The sequence below is a fragment of the Paramisgurnus dabryanus genome, chromosome 16, assembly GCF_030506205.2.
Source record: "Paramisgurnus dabryanus chromosome 16, PD_genome_1.1, whole genome shotgun sequence".
Lineage (NCBI taxonomy): Eukaryota > Metazoa > Chordata > Actinopteri > Cypriniformes > Cobitidae > Paramisgurnus > Paramisgurnus dabryanus.
The window spans coordinates 19,304,525-19,321,197 of record NC_133352.1 but is presented as its reverse complement, the minus strand read 5'-3'; the positions used below and the strand labels follow the sequence as shown (position 1 = coordinate 19,321,197).

General features: G+C 39.1%; 1 protein-coding gene across 1 annotated transcript in view; it reads left to right on the top strand.

The window, feature by feature from the left end:
* The window catches only part of gpc3 (glypican 3), a 152,240-nt gene that overhangs the window by 105,008 nt on the left and 30,559 nt on the right, over positions 1-16,673 (top strand). The window contains exon 6 of the mRNA XM_065271835.2: positions 469-586. Within this exon, the coding sequence (XP_065127907.2) occupies positions 469-586 (118 nt within the window). The remainder of the gene's footprint in view (positions 1-468; positions 587-16,673) is intronic.

The following is a 16,673-nucleotide window of genomic DNA, read 5'->3' as shown; positions in this document are numbered from 1 at the left end:
TGGGGTAGGGGTGTGTTTGTTTAGGTGATTTCAAATGTCAACATTGGCTTTCAGAGATCATGCACCCCGCCTTTAACTGTACCTTTAAAGGAACACACAAATCCTTAAGGTACAGTAATGTACCCCAAAAGTTACAACATTATTATGTAATGTATACCTGTAAAGGTACATAAGGGTGCCACCACAGCTACAGGAACAGTTTTAAACCAGTGCAGGGTCACATTTAGGGTTACACTTTATTTTATTTAGCTATAAAAATAAGGTGTTAGCAAATGCTGTATAACCAGCCTGTGGTAGGCTATTTAATGGTATTATCCCATTGTAACATCCCCAGATGTTAAAATCTTCTTCTGAGCAGTATATGTTATAAATGTTCTGCTTCTTTTGTAGCCAAGACTTTAAAGTATGTGCCTATAAATAATACACCTACCCACCTCAAAGTCTGTGCGTGTGTCTTATGTTTTACAGGTTTTCTGGTCCAGGTCTGAAAAGAGTCCATCCTCACGGGCACGGCTCGGAATCCAGACAAAAACCTCCTGAGCCCGTCATCAGCCAGATCATAGACAAACTCAAACACATCAATCAGGTGTGTTCACGCTCTATATTTCATACATGCTTTTTACATGTAAACTTTACAGCAAACATCTGTGAATGATCACATGCTTACAATATTCCAAGCACGCTGTCCGTCAGCAGGCAGACGTGCGGTCATGCATAAACCTGTCACCTGTTATATGTCCCGTCACGACCGTCTGCCCATCAACGTAGACAGATGCACATGTCTGAACACTCTGTTTGGCACAACACTCTTTTACATTATCAGTGGGTGCGATATAGGGGCTGCCGGTATCTGTGTATTACTGCAGACAAAGCAGAACCTTTCATAGACTTCCAGCCTTTAAAAAAGAACAGCTGTGTGACGTCTCACCTGTACTGCATGTGGGGTGTGCATTTCTGGGCGTGTCCCCTTATGTTTCATGTTCGGCACCTTTTCTGTTGTAACCGAGAGCCCACACTGATATATGACCCTTCAGTGAGTCCTGAGAGAACAGCATCTGGCTCATCTAGACAGGAGAAGTCAATGAGGGAGATCTGAAGGACGCTGCTTTCCGCACTTCCTTTATACCTTGAGGATGTGTGGTTTTGGATGGATGCAACCGTAATATGAAAAGCTCTAGGCTAGAGTTAGTAAAGCTGAATATGAGTAGGTGTGTATATCTATTACTCAGCGTATAACAGCTCCTGTGTTTCTGTAGCTTAATTGGTAGAGCATTGTGTTAGCTGCATGGAAGGTCATGGGTTTGATTAGCACTAGGGGACACACATACTGATTAAATGTATAACCTAAATGGGCTATATACATTAAAGGATTAGTCCATTTTCTAAAAAAAATCCAGATAAATTACTCACCACCATGTCATCCAAAATGTTGATGTCTTTTTTTGTTCAGTCAAGAAGAAATTATGTTTTTTGAAGGAAACATTCCAGGATTTTTCTCATTTTAATGCACTTTAATGGACCCCAATACTTAACAGTTTTAATGCAGTTAAAATTGCAGTTTCAAAGGACTCTAAACGATCTCAAACGAGGCATAAGGTTATCCAAGGGTCTAGCGAAACGATTGTCATTTTTGGCAAGAAAAATAAAAAATATGCACTTTTAAACCACAACTTCCCGTCTTCCTCCGGTCCTGTGACGCGGATGACGTATCAGAACTACGCCCCAGTGTTTCTGTGAAAACTCAGCTAAAGTCTTTATTTGGTGATTTACTCTTTTCTAATTAAATTCATAATGGAAAAAACATTAAAGGAACATGCCCAGATTTTGGGAATTTAGCTTATTAACCGTATCCCCCAGAGTTAGATAAGTCCATACATAACTTTCTCATCTCCGTGCGTGCTGTAACTCTGTCTGGCGCAGCCCCCGCCAGTTTAGCTTAGCACAAAGTCTGGAAGTGAATGGCTCCAGCTAGCAAACTGCTCCCAATAAGTGACAAAGATTTTCGTGTGTTTTTTATGTGTTGTGACTTGTATAGTGATATGAGACACAGCGATCTTTTAACAGTAGACATACTGGGAACTATATTGAGAAGACGAAGCACTGCTACTTGGGCGGAGTGATTTGCACAACTCTGACTGAACTCTCTGCTCCTCATTAGGGGCTTCTCGGGTGCTGCGAGCAAATCACTCCGCCCAAGTAGCAGTGCTTCGTCTTCTCAGAATATAGTTCCCAGTATGTATACTGTTAAAAGATCGCTGTGTCTCATATCACCTTGTTATTTGTACACGGTGTGACTATACAAATCACAAAACATAAATAGGAAAATGTTCGCATTATTTTGTCACTTATTGGGAGCAGTTTGCTAGCTGGAGCCATTCACTTCCAGACTTTGTGCTAAGCTAAGCTAGCGGGGGCTGCGCCAGACAGAGTTACAATATGCACGGAGATGAGAAAGGTATGTGTGGACTTATCTAACTCTGGGGGATACGGTGAATAAGCTAAATTCCCAAAATCTGGGCGTGTTCCTTTAAGTGAAAATATACTCTTGATATCTTTTATATATATTAACTGAGTATGTTCAATGTGAAATCAATGACTGAAATCAAACTTTGATGCTCGTCGATTTAGGATTTCACAGACAAGGTGACATAAAGTATACTGTATGCTTTATGCATAATACTGTTTTTAGGTAAGTTTGGCAGTTTGATTCACCTCGCACACACAGTTATGTGCCGCCCATGTTGATAGACAAGTAAATTTCGAAAGATCTCTCAGATAAATGCATCCGCTGCCCCTATAAACACATCAGCCACGCACACACATAAGCTATTATGGATTCCAGGGTTGTTAGTTAGACTGTGTATATGTGATGTTTTTGCTAGGCATTTTCTGAAGAACACAGCTGCAATCTCATGAGAATAAAGTTACAATCCTACTTTCAGACAATACCCTAAATGAGAGCTTAACTAGACACAACAAAATCCAATCCCACAAGTCCCTGCAGTATAGCGACTGATCTCATGGCATTAGAATGAATATACAGCCCACATACAGTTGAGAAATCAAAACTGATTTACTTTGACTGCTGGTGATGCCTTTATTTTCACCAGAAGAAACTCAAACATGTTTTAATCAAACATTCAGATCACTTTCCCTTGAATGGTGAGATAATAGTTTGCATCTGCTGTTGTCTGGCACTGTGCTAATATGTGCTCTCATTTGTGTTACTTCCCAGGGTAGATGGACACTTATATTGGACGTTTCATAAATGCAAAAATCAAATCTTCTAGCAGGACTGTTTCAGTCTGCATATTTGTCACTTTTCTTCACCAGTTGGTGTAATTCTATAAATTTTTTTGGGTGTGGACCCATTTGATTTTATAGGGCAATAAGGTTTTGAGGCGTATTAAATATCTCAGTTCCCGAGGTCTATAGCGTGACAAGCGCGTGTCCCAAGAAGTGTTAGTATAGCGCCACTAGAGATTGCTTGTTGGCTGAGATTTGGTCAGCTTTTTCTGAAACCGAGACATTAGAGACTGCGCTACACAGCGAAAAGACAAAACGTAACCCTCCCTCTGCTCCACAGACCCCTTTTTCTCACGCCTGATGATGCTGATGTAATGGCTCCATGGGGCCAAGTTTAGAGTGCAGCTTGCTGCTATAAATGAAGAAAAAATGACTTTGTGATCGAGCTATTCCAACTCGGCAAGTACTCAAAGAGTTTGTGTGTTCCTATCTGCTTGCCTAAACATGATTAAGAGACAGATCTCTCAGGCGTCAATGCATATCAGGCTCTGTAGATATTGTATCTTCATTTACTGTACATTTTATTAAAACACATATATTACAGTATGCTTATCTGCTGAATGGCAAATGTGTTAGGAGATGAAACTGACGGTACATATCCTCAGACGGTATCTGCTTGTGTTTGTAAGTGTCAGACATTTATCCGAGCCGTACCGGTTCTCTGTTTTTATATGGAAATCGTATGTCTTGTCATTTATAAACTGTTTACTTCCTGTGTGGAAAATTGGTAAATTAAAAACTTTTCTCCTTAGTTTACTTGTTTTTTGGTTAGAAAAACTTAATGAATGTGTAAAATTTTCCTGGATAGATGAGATCAACACATGGCAAAACTGGCCCTTTATAAGAAACCCGGAAAAAAACAGGCGCGACGCAAGTAATTTGTCTGTAAAAAAGGGACAAAAATTTGTTCCTAGCTCTCACTGGGGTGGTACCCTTTTAAAAAGTACACCTAAAAAGTTTATATTAGTACCTCAGAGGTACATTTTGTTGCCAAAAGTATACATATCTGTACGTAATTGGTACATATTTATGAGGTTACTGCCCCAGACTGAAATCTTTGCTGATATACGTGCCAATACGTGTTTTTGTCTTAGGACAACTTAGATAAATGTTTTTTATCAACTTCAAATGATGATATGTATATAAAAATGCTCATAGACATATTAAAGACTAGTTACAGTATATAACCCTGTAGCTGCATTTGTACAGGATTGTCATATTGTTTTGTTTTATTTGGTGTGTTGACCCATATTGTTTCAGTATTGTGAAAATTAACAAAACCGACAAGTTCTCTTTCAACAGCCGCCCTCGCGTACATTTAATTTGCGCAGATCGGCAAATTAGATTTTCATATTTGGAGAAATATGTCTTTCCATTGGTGCCGTCATCAAAACCATCTGGACTTTCCAGAGTATTGAGTTACGGCTCAAAAAAGCTCTTTCCCAGTGGAGCTGAGGGGATAGCAGTGAAACACTGCAATTATCTGATTGGTCTTTGATTATAGTACTTCCCTTAAGCAGCGAGATGTGTCTGCCATGTGTAGTGCAGCGAGGTGAGGATATATTACATGTCAGTTCCCATGTTGTGCAAGATTTGTGGAATGTCCTTTGAAAATTAGATCTTCCGGTTTGATTTTTCACATACGATGGGAAACAACTCTAGGCTAGATATCTTTCACGCGTTAGCGCAATTTTACCGACTCCTTTTCATTTCATTCTCTCACTTTCTCCATCTCTGGTTTACTTTGAACTCCACCCTACATTTCTGTCCGAGCATTTCTCCCATGTTAATCCATCTCTCCTTTCTGGATGTGTTGAGTTGTATGTGACACACTCCAGTCCTACAACTCTACTTCACTTTAATTGAATCCAGCGAGAGAGAGAGAGAGAGAGAGAGAGCGAGAGAGAGAGAAAGGGCCGCAGGTAAGGCAGCAGAACAGACATCAAAACAAACCAGAGCTCTACACATTCCATCACACAGCCGTATATCCTACTGCTGCGTCCACCAACAGACCTCAACACCTCATCTACACACACACACACACACACACACACACACACACACACACACACACACACACACACACACACACACACACACACACACACACGTTCTCTCACATACACTTTAACACAGCATTTGTATGCGCATTCACTGCATTGCCTTAACTTAAACATTTTAAACATTTGCTTAACTACACAAACAAACACAATCACCCCCCTTCAACAAAACAGGCCTAGATCGCCAATTGCCCATTTCGTGCAGCTAATTTATGTTTCGTTGAGTTCTACTGAAGTGGTTAGGATTAATAAGATCAATGTCGCTCACAAAATAAACATTAATTTGTTAAGAATGGCCTGTTTAGGTATATAAGTTTCTATTACCCAGCACTCTGGAATGTTTGATTCTGATTGGCCAGTGTCAACATTCCAAGGTTTGTTATTCTCAGATAACAACCGCCTGAAACTGATAACGCAGTCTCATCCGGGTATTGTGATTCATCTTGACAGGTGCACTTTAATATTTTCAAATAAACACAATATAAATATGCATAATGCTACATACATACAGTTTATGAAGTTGTATTTACAAATAAAAATATAATTATTTATTAATAATATAAAGTAACAACTTAAGTCCAACAACGATTGGCATTTTTGACAAGAGAAATAAAAAATATGCACTTTTAAACCACAGCTTCTCGTCTAGGTCCGGTCCTATGATGCGCCAGCGCAACCTCACGTAAATGCGTAGTGACGTAGGGAGGTCACGTGTTACATATATGAAATGCACATTTGTGGACCATTGTAAACAATAAACTGACACAAAGACATTAATTAGTATCATTCCACATACAACAACGTAGGAACGGTCCTCTTTCTCCACACTTGTAAACACTGGGGCGTAGTTTCACGTTCGTCTTTTGTGACCTCTTGACATCATGATGTATTGCATGAGGTCGCGCTGGGGCATCACAGGACCGGACCTAGACGAGAAGTTGTGTTTTAAAAGTGCATATTTTTTATTTTTCTTGGCAGAAATGACAATCATTTTGCTAGATAAGACCTTATGACTCATTTGGGATCGTTTAGAGTCCTTTGAAACTCCGTTAAAAAAAACTTAAGTGATGAGTTAAGTGTTAAGTGTTGGGCTATGTTAAAGTCCATTAAATGAGAAAAATCCTGCAATGTTTTCCTCAAAAAACATAATTTCTTCTCGACTGAACAAAGAAAGACATCAACATTTTGGATGACATTGTGGTGAGTAAATTATCTGGATTTTTTTAAAGAAAATTGACTAATCCTTTAACAAAAAGTGACGTCACACAGATTCGCTTAGGGGCTAATCACACCAAATGTGTTTTAAACGTTTGGAAACGCAAGGCGCGACGCACTGCCTTTTTAAAAAAAAGATCAGCGTGACGCGGCTTTTTATATTGCTAGGCAACCACCAAGTCAGCTGTCTTGTCAATCAAATATTGAAGGGTGAGCGCTCTTTTGCTGTAAACTGTCATATTAGCGAGTGGAGTCCGGTTCTTCAAAGCAACTGTAAACTTTCCTCACCACAACGTAAGGGTTTGGAAAGACGTGAATGACGTCACCTGCTTTTCTGCTCTCAGTGCTCCTTCAAAAACGCGTGCTGCGACTGGCCATGTATCATTCAAAAAAGGCGCCTTCAACTGCCATAAACGCATTTGGTGTGATTGGTATGAACTTCATGTCTTGGCATAAAGGTGATAGAAAACGTTTTTCTTCACAGAAGGTTTGCATTGTTTTCAAATGAACTGATAAAATATCTTACTTTCAATATTTCATGTTCATATATTTACTCATGTGGCTAACAAATCTGCTTTGCATTGGGGTCCTGGTCACCCTGACTGTTGGGATTTTATTCTGCGCTGACAACCGGCTGGCTGTACATTGTCCTTTACTTATCAATGCAAGCGAAATTTAACTAAATTCAGATTAAGAGATTCAGAGTACAATGAGTAGTGGGACATGCCATTATATAAACCATAGCATTAACATCTGATACCATCATCAACACTTTTTGGTATACGTTACTTTATATACACATACAAAACAAGTTGTTTGCAAAGCAAAAGATCTTGAAAACGCTTACTTTGTTATTAAAGTTTTCTCTCATTGTTTTCTTTTGGCATTCTTGCATAAAGGCACATGTGGTATACCAGGGGTGTTTTGACTGTAAAGGTAGGACACAAACAGTCACGGTTGCTTGAGTCTAAGTGCACACAAACACATATTTATAGGCAGACCCTCACTCACAGACACATGCACACTTCAAATGCAGTTTAATTGGGATTTTAGTGGATGCTGGTCTGTTTGAAGGTGTGTAGGTATGAGGGTTTCTTAAATTAACCGTGACACCTGACATGAAAGCAGTCTGGCAGGGCCTCCATAAATTTAGAGATGCAGAGTCAGAGAGGGGGTTGGGTTTGACCCTGAGACCAGGACGTCCCCTGATGTCTCTGTTTTCACTGGCTGACCCTCACACCTCAAGCACTAATATATCGTTCATATCTGCTTTTTTAGAAATTACGCCTTGTTATGTCTTTTCCTTTTGAGTACTTAAGCACTTTTCATTGCCTTCATCAATCTGAACTGCAATCTCTATGATTTAACTCAGTTGTTTCTTATACATAAAAATGGGATTCATTTGAAAAGCAAATGGAGACTTTTGAGAAAGTCTCTCTCTACTCTTATAAATGTGTTTTCTGTGGTGTTTTCACATTTATAATATTGGTCATCCAGTTTTTCTAAAACCAAATTATCTAGGATTATTATTATTATTATGACACTCTACTCTTTCTGTATGTCAACACTTGTCTCATTCAGTCTGTGTTTTACTTCTCCCGAGAGCAACTTAGGCTAAGATGATAATTAAATGAAACAACTAAAATTAAGTAAGCCATTATAGAGTAGCCGCAGCCAATTTTCTCTACATCTCTTTTCGTTAATACTCACATTTCCTCTCCACCCCTCCCCTTTTCCATCGATGTGCTCCTCTCTCCCCTGGTGGCTAGCAGGTCAGACGGAGCACATGAGAAGTCTTTTCCATCCAATTAGTTGGCTGCTTATGAGACTGGAGCCCCCCTCCCAGTCCTCTCCGCACCCTTCTCCATCCCCATTCCAGAGGCCAGAAGTTTGATGCCCTCCTACTGCCACCAATCCACCCCCACCTATTCCAGCCTCCATACTGGCTACAATTACTACCACACAGCCAACCAACAGCAACCCTACAGCCAGAGCTCATCTGTGCTGAGGAAATAAGGTCGCTTGACCAAAGAGGAATGTAATAATAAACAAATCTCAGTCACCGGGGAACCTGTTTACTAACAGGACACGTTTGTTAGGGTGATAGGCTGGAAAGACTTCCTATGACATGGTAATATTACAGAGGACGCTTCCTGAGACACGCTTTAGTTCTTATCATAATAAAAAAACAAAAAATATATATCTTTAAGTCATATTTACCCATGACTTAAAGATATATAATTTTTTGCAGTGTTCAACAGATATGAATGAATCTGGATGACCAGCTGCTTTATGTGTTAGCCTTCCTAACAAACACATCACTGACTGTACATAAAATGCATTGAGATCTAACACTCCGTGTGGGGAAGAGGCACGCAGGTGGAAGGTTATGGTTGTGTTGTTTCTCAGCCCGCAATGTAACCAAAGCCTCCCTTGGGCTGCCTGCGATATTTGGCTCTATGCGCCATTTCTCATGGTTTGTCTGGATCTCCCAGCGTGAGCTGAGAGAGGAACCTTAGAGAAACACAGAGCTCCGTCAGCGGCCTCGCCGGGAAACACAACAGGAGCCTCTCGGCGGGTCAGAGGTCTCACTTCCTGTTTCCTCTCCGTGCGGGGTCATCAGAGGGTCCTGCTGCGAGGGATGCAGACCGCTCTATCTTGCTTTCCTTTTGTTTTAGGGCCCTCGCAACTCAAATCACCGTCCTACAAGGCAGGGGCTATAGATTATGAGATGTGCTTACACATGTGGAGAACTGCTCAGTGTCAGAGGTTGAGATAGGCCTGCAGTGAAACCTGGAAAATTGTAACACAGACACACAAGCACACACACTGTGTTTCTATTGGTGAGAATTGCATTAGCAGTGCAGAGGTTCTGGGTTTGCCTATTATTTTACTATTTGGGGACAAATGGGTATGAATGACTTGACCTGTATTAAAAGATGCAATGATACTTTTTTTGGTATATATGTGACCTAGTTAGGGTTGCAAAATTCTGGAAACTTTCTATGGGAATTAACGGAAATATATTATGGGAATTAAAAAAATTTTAGAGTTGCCTATAACAGGGAACTTAAAATTGTACAGCATAATTTTGTTTAAAACAAGATTTAATGCAATTTCAGTTTAATTTCATTCCTCAGTCACATGCACACAGGAAACTGCTTACTGAAGGGCTATTGAGGCCACACCCCCTTCATGCATTTGCATTCTTCCATAACATGCATAGAACATTTCCTGCACACAAAATAATGTCAGAATGTTCTTTGCATGTCAAAATCTTTGCATGTATTCAGGTAAATTATATAAATTTGTTTAAAACTTCCGTGTTTTGCATGTGTAAGCTAGTGTGCAACATTATGCCATTGTAAAGACAAATAAACGGACTGAGAAAACATTTAGGTGCGATTATTTTAAAAAGTAGTGTCTAAAAATGACCCTCCCCAGCACCACTCCCCCCTAAAAATAAAAACAATCCTCCATATATCATTTAAGGGGGCGATTCCCCTCTATTTTTTCAGGCCTTGACTACCACAGAAGCCACACTTGCTGCATTTCAGCCCAAGGACTACAGAATTCTTCAAAAATTGTATTGCCTTGCATGCATATCTGCTTATGACCAAACAAAATTAGTTTGATTTTGATTTTTACCGTTTTGGAATACATTTGGAATACATTTAGCCAATCTCTGGGTCTGGCGGTACCACTTTTAGCATAGCTTAGCATAATGCATTGAATCTGATTAGACCATTAGCATCACGCTAAAAAATAACCAAAGAGTTTCGAGTTTCCTATTTAAAACTGGTCTCATCTGTAGTTACATCATATACTAAGACGAACTACGTTAAACAAAGTTTTTGTTTATCTGTCAGTGGTGTCAACTTGTGGAATAAATTAAATAATGAATTAAAAACAGTGTACAAACATATTACATTTTAAAAAGATGTGTAAAGAAATTATATTTCAGAGGTATAAAGACTAGGGCCGGCCGGGACTCGATTAAAAAAATTAATCTAATTAATTAGAGGCTTTGTAATTAATTAATCGAAATTAATCACATATAAATATTTGACCAGAGAACATTGAGAAGTTATTTTTTCAAATGGATTTTTAGTATACCATGAATAATGACTGAATACATAAGCTTAAGCAACAAAATATTGTTTATTTTTGTTCGACCAAGTCGTTGTACTCGGAGTCAGGCTAACGTCCACGCTAGCTGCTATATGTTTTGCTTTGAGATGATACTTGAGGCTCGATGTGCTGCGGGTGATATGTGAATTCCTTGTTGCATAGCTTACACACAACCATGCTCTTATCGACGCTTCCATCCGTTTGTTTTTTATAAAAAAATTCCCATCCACGGGGCTAACCAAAGCGATCTCATCAGCTTCTTCGTTCATGTTCACTGTGGTTTGTTGTTGTCTGAAGTCATGAACGCTAGTAATATATTTTAATAATCGGTCCGCCGAAACTCATCCAATGAGAAATGTTCCGTGGTGCAAAAATAAGTGTGATTAAAATGCGTTAAAAATGTTTAACGCTTTTTTTTTGTGTAATTAATTAATCTTACACTGTAAAAAAAATTCCGTAGAAATTGCAGCTGGGTTGCCGGTAACTTACCGTAGATTTAAATTTATGTTTTTTACTTGCAACATTGTGTTCAAAGTTAAATGAACATTAAACATTTACAAGTCTTTGTCTTTACAGAGTAAAACTAAAAAACAGCATCAAGCAAAACATTCTGGGAAACAAAATCTGAAGCAAAAAACAGAAAAAGGTTGATGATGATTTCTGGTTCCCAGAATGCTTTGCATGAGGCTGTTATTGTATAGTTGTATTCTGTAAAGATAAAGACTTGTTAATATTTAAAATTTATTTAACTTTGAACAAACTCTTGCCAGTAAATAACAAAAATGTAAATCTACGGTAAATTACCGCCAAACCAGCTGCAATAACATTGTAATTTTTTACGGAATTTTTTTACAGTGTAATTAACGTGTTAAAGTCCCGGCCCTAATAAAGACACATAGCGTTAATTATAATTTGAGTGTATCTGGAATAACTTATATGTGTATAAATAATATTTTGTGTATGTGTAATATTTGTATGTGAATGTGGAGATTTACAGATTTTACATTTTAACATTAAGTAAAGTAGGGGTTTAAAGGGGTAGGAGTACATAAGTTTTACTTCTTCCTACTCCCTTTTGTACATGTATTGAGTTGTTTTATATCATTGTTACTGGAAAAAAACAGAAGTTTTTTTTTGTTAACATGTGTTTTTTTTCTATTTTGTAATTGCATTTACATGTTCAAAATAAAATAAAAGAATAATAATAAAAACAAAAGACAGACTGAAAATTAAGTTTTTGAAGGGGGACTAATTTCAGGCGCTCCGTAATATCATTGCGCCTGCTGCAGCCAAAGTCTTTGATTATTACGCCAGAATGAGAGTATAGTTCCTAGCCATATCTGCCTAGAAAATTGCAACTTTTAATTTTCCATCGTTCTTAGTACACAATGTAACTACAGAGGAGTCAAGTTTTAAATAGGAAAAATATTGAAACTCTTTGGTTATTTTTTAGCGCAATCCTAATGGTCTAATCAGATTCAATGGATTGTGCTAAGCTATGCTTAAAATGGTAGTGGTAGAGCCAGACCCAGAGATCAGCTGAATGGATTTCAAAACGGTAAAAATTAAATGTTTAACTTGAGAAGAGCTGGAAAATTAGCATATTTAAAAAAGTGGAGGGTCCCTTTAAGTTCCCATAGAAAGTTTCTTGAAATTTACCAGAAACTTTTCACCCCTTTGAAAAACTAAACCATAGTCTGTGAAAACCCATGACAAAGCTTAAAATCAATGTAAAATCAATGATTGAAATCAAACTTTGATGCTCTTAAAATTTGATTGAGACTTTAGCATGGATGTCACCTATATAATATGTGGAGAGTAATGATGGAATGGCGTTTTAGGCATCCAAAGTGGTGACAAAAATCCCCACTATAGCACAGCCTCGAGTCTCTTTTAACTTTTGAAAAACAGCTATAATTTTATAAGAAACAGTATTTCCAACCTCTGCAAAAAGATTTGTAGGAATGTCCACGTGTGCACCGTATAGCCGTTTCTCATTTCGGCCTAAAGGATGGGCAGTAATTTAAAGCGCACACACAGTGTGTGTTCATAAGGGAATGCAGGGCTGGAACAGGGTGACTGAGTTGCTGATATCAGATGGACTGCCTTAGACCACATGACTCTGGGAACGAGTGTGATAACATGTCGAGCCCTGCAGCAGAAGACAAGCAAAGCCTGTCCATAGACGCTAATTAGATTTAGTCACCGGCCCTCATATCACAGGCTCTTTAAGCTCCCACTGCTCTGTCAAACAATCGGCTACATTTACTGCAAACATGCCAACATTTACATTAGCATGATGAAAAGCCTGTGAAGTCTTTTAAACCCAAAACGGCTTCACCATAGCACATTTTGAAGCCCTCCCATCCAAAACAGCATCCTGTAGCTTTGCTCAAATGAATAAAGATATCTTTGTGTCAAGCCTTTATATTCTGTAAACTGTTTGGCTTCCTTTGATGAATTGCTTTGTTACGGTGCTCGGGAAGCTACTATAAAGGGCTTGTTTAGATTATGAAAAAACTGAGAGAGGAAATGTGCTAAAACACTCATAAATCATTGTTGAAAAAGCCCACACCCAGATTTATAAGCCCGCTGGAGAGGACCTGCTCTTTGTGCTCCTGTCTGAACAGGTATTAGTTGTAGGAAATGAATCTGTGTCTTTCATCTGTCTCAGACGTACCATGTCTTGCGTGACTGCATGCGTCTGCTTCAGACAGGTGAGCGGGGACGCTGATAGAGGGAAAGAGAGAGCAAGAAATGAAGGTTCACAAACCCCCCTCCTTATCACCTCAAATTCAATAAATGTTGAGTAATGCGTGAAATGGCTGTGTGTGTAGTTCTGTGCGTGTGTTGTGTGTGTTGGTATTGAAGTTTCCATGACTCACGCATTGAAAATGTACCTTTCTTATCCTTTCTTTCCTTCGCTATGAACCATAACAACCAAAGTGGCTTTAATGTCCTCACCAATCCACAGAAACCACTCAGTCTACCTCCCAGCTGTGCGTGTTTGCATCTGTTTGTGTGCGTATGCGGGATGTTTCATCCATTCCGTATCAATGAGGAAATGCTTGAAAGCTTTTTGTAGGGCATAGGTCATTATAAAATTGCAATTTAGACAAAATTACATTGAAAGATCAACTAAGCCTGGTGTTTAACCTTAGATTCTTCTAAAAGTTATGTTTTTAAAAGCCCTTGAATGTGTATTTACTGTTGCAAGTTAAAGTATATAGTAAGTATATAAAATATACATTTATTTAATTAGCAGACGATTTTATTCAAAGCGACTTACAAATGAGAAACTATTTATCAATGAGCTAACAATAAGTGTAGTCTACAAAGTCTATCTTCATGAGTAAACTCAATTTGCATGCACTTTGGGGTGAAATACACTCACCTAAAGGATTATTACTGTGTTTGACCCCCTTTCGCCTTCAGAACTGCCTTAATTCTACGTGGCATTGATTCAACAAGGTGCTGAAAGCATTCTTTAGAAATGTTGGCCCATATTGATAGGATAGCATCTTGCAGTTGATGGAGATTTGTGGGATGCATATCCAGGGCACGAAGCTCCCGTTCCACCACATCCCAAAGGTGCTCTTTTGGGTTGAGATCGGGTGACTGTGGGGGTCATTTTAGTACAGTGAACTCATTGTCATGTTCAAGAAACCAATTTGAAATGATTCGAGCTTTGTGACATGGTGCATTATCCTGCTGGAAGTAACCATCAGAGGATGGGTACATGGTGGTCATAAAGGGATGGACATGGTCACAAACAATGCTCAGGGAGGCCGTGGCATTTAAATGATGCCCAATTGGCACTAAGGGGCCTAAAGTGTGCCAAGAAAAAAAAAACACCATTAAACCACCACCAGCAGCCAGCACAGTGGTAACAAGGCATGATGGATCCATGTTCTCATTCTGTTTAGGCCAAATTCTGACTCTACCATCTGAATGTCTCAACAGAAATCGAGACTCATCAGACTAGGCAACATTTTTCCAGTCTTCAACTGTCCAATTTTGGTGAGCTTGTGCAAATTGTAGCCTATTTTTCCTATTTGTAGTGGAGATGAGTGGTACCCGGTGGGGTCTTCTGCTGTTGTAGCCCATTTGCCTCAATGTTGTGCGTGTTGTGGCTTCACAAATGCTTTGCTGCATACCTTGGTTGTTATGAGTGGTTCTTTCAGTCAAAGTTTCTCTTCTATCAGCTTGAATCAGTCGGCCCATTCTCCTCTGACTTTTAGCATCAACAAGGCATTTTCGCTCACAGGACTGCCGCATACTGGATGTTTTTCCATTTTCATACCATTCTTTGTAAACGCTAGAAATGGTTGTGCGTGAAAATCCCAGTAACTGAGCAGACCGTGAAATACTCAGACCGGCCCATCTGGCACCCACAACCATGCCACGCTCAAAATTGCTTAAATCACCTTTCTTTGCCATTCTGACATTCAGTTTGAAGTTCAGGAGATTGTCTTGACCAGGACCACACCCCTAAATGCATTGAAGCAACTGCCATGTGATTGATTGATTAGATAATTACCCGGTTAAAAGAGGTTTACCGAATATATAAAGATATTGACCAACTTTTTGAGCTTTTACCTTTATTCAGAAAGGAAAGTGAAGAAAGTGGAGATTTTTGCACACTGTAAGAAAGATTTGTTGGTTCAACTTAAAAAAGTAAGTTACCCAGTTGCCTTGAGTTAATTCAAATGAATTGTATTTTTCAGTTAACTTATATTTTTAAGTTGAATTAGCTCTGAATTAAATTTTAAGGCAACCAGGTAACTTACTTTTTTAAGTTGAAACAACTTTTTATTACATTGCATGTACTTAGAGGGTTTTGCACCGAAATACAAATGTGTTAAATACTAATGAAATGACTAAGTGACATTTGTAAGAAAAAAAAAAGATTATTGACTAATAGCCTTTTCATTGCCATTAAATTACTGAACCTAAACATAAAACCTGACAAAGATGCTCATTTACAAGAAAACATGTCAAACACACTTAGAGGGTTTTGCATCTGATATACATACACATATACACATATAGATATACCAGTTAGACTGTAAAAGGAATCTAGCATATATAGCATATACAGTAAGGTTTGTTAGCAGTGGTTAAGTGGCATGTGTTTATTTCAGCTGCCATATTAAAAGCTTTCAGTGGGGGTTTGGGGAATGTAAATTATTTGGATATAAACGCGATCCCTCTCCCCAAGTAAATAATTTCATGATGATCAAGTTCCCAGTAAACATAAAAATTTATAGCTGTTATAAAAAACAACGGAATCTAGAAATCCCTGCATAGAGCCACAGTTCAGTTATGTAGTACATAATCAATGTAAATGTGCAGTTAAACTGCAGCTCTGCTTACGTGTCGCTTATGCATGCAGTGTAAAGAGGGCGGATGGGAGCAAGCAATACACCATATGAAGAGACCGCAAGCCACAGACACCGTACGGCACAAGTCCAGACATGGCCATCTTTCATCGGGAGCAGGCACAGTAAACGATACGATGCTAATCGGAGGAAAACAGAAAAAACGTCTCTTCGTCACTTGATTTCCTTAAAGACTTCTTGTTTTCTCTCTCATGAACACATAAGTGAATATGCTTTCGTGCAGGGAAGCCTGTGTCCGTGTATTGACCCTGTTTGGGTTACATGGTGACACACAGGATATGGTGCTGCGATGTGCAGCTTGTCTAGATTGTGGGGGCCAAACCACAGGCTTTATCTCTGGCCCCTCTGGGGTCTTTATAGCCAGCCCATACACAACCCTCAGCTGCTCGCTGTCGCCCCACAGCGTGTGTTGTGGTTACCAGAAAAAGCGAGAGAGAAAAAAAACTTGTCCTCTCATGTTTTCTCATTGTTTAAGGCGCGGGAGGTGGAATTTTTTTGGGAGGGCTGGAGAAGTACTGAAAGACTCTTGCAAAAAGCCTGTTTTAGAGCGGAAATGGGA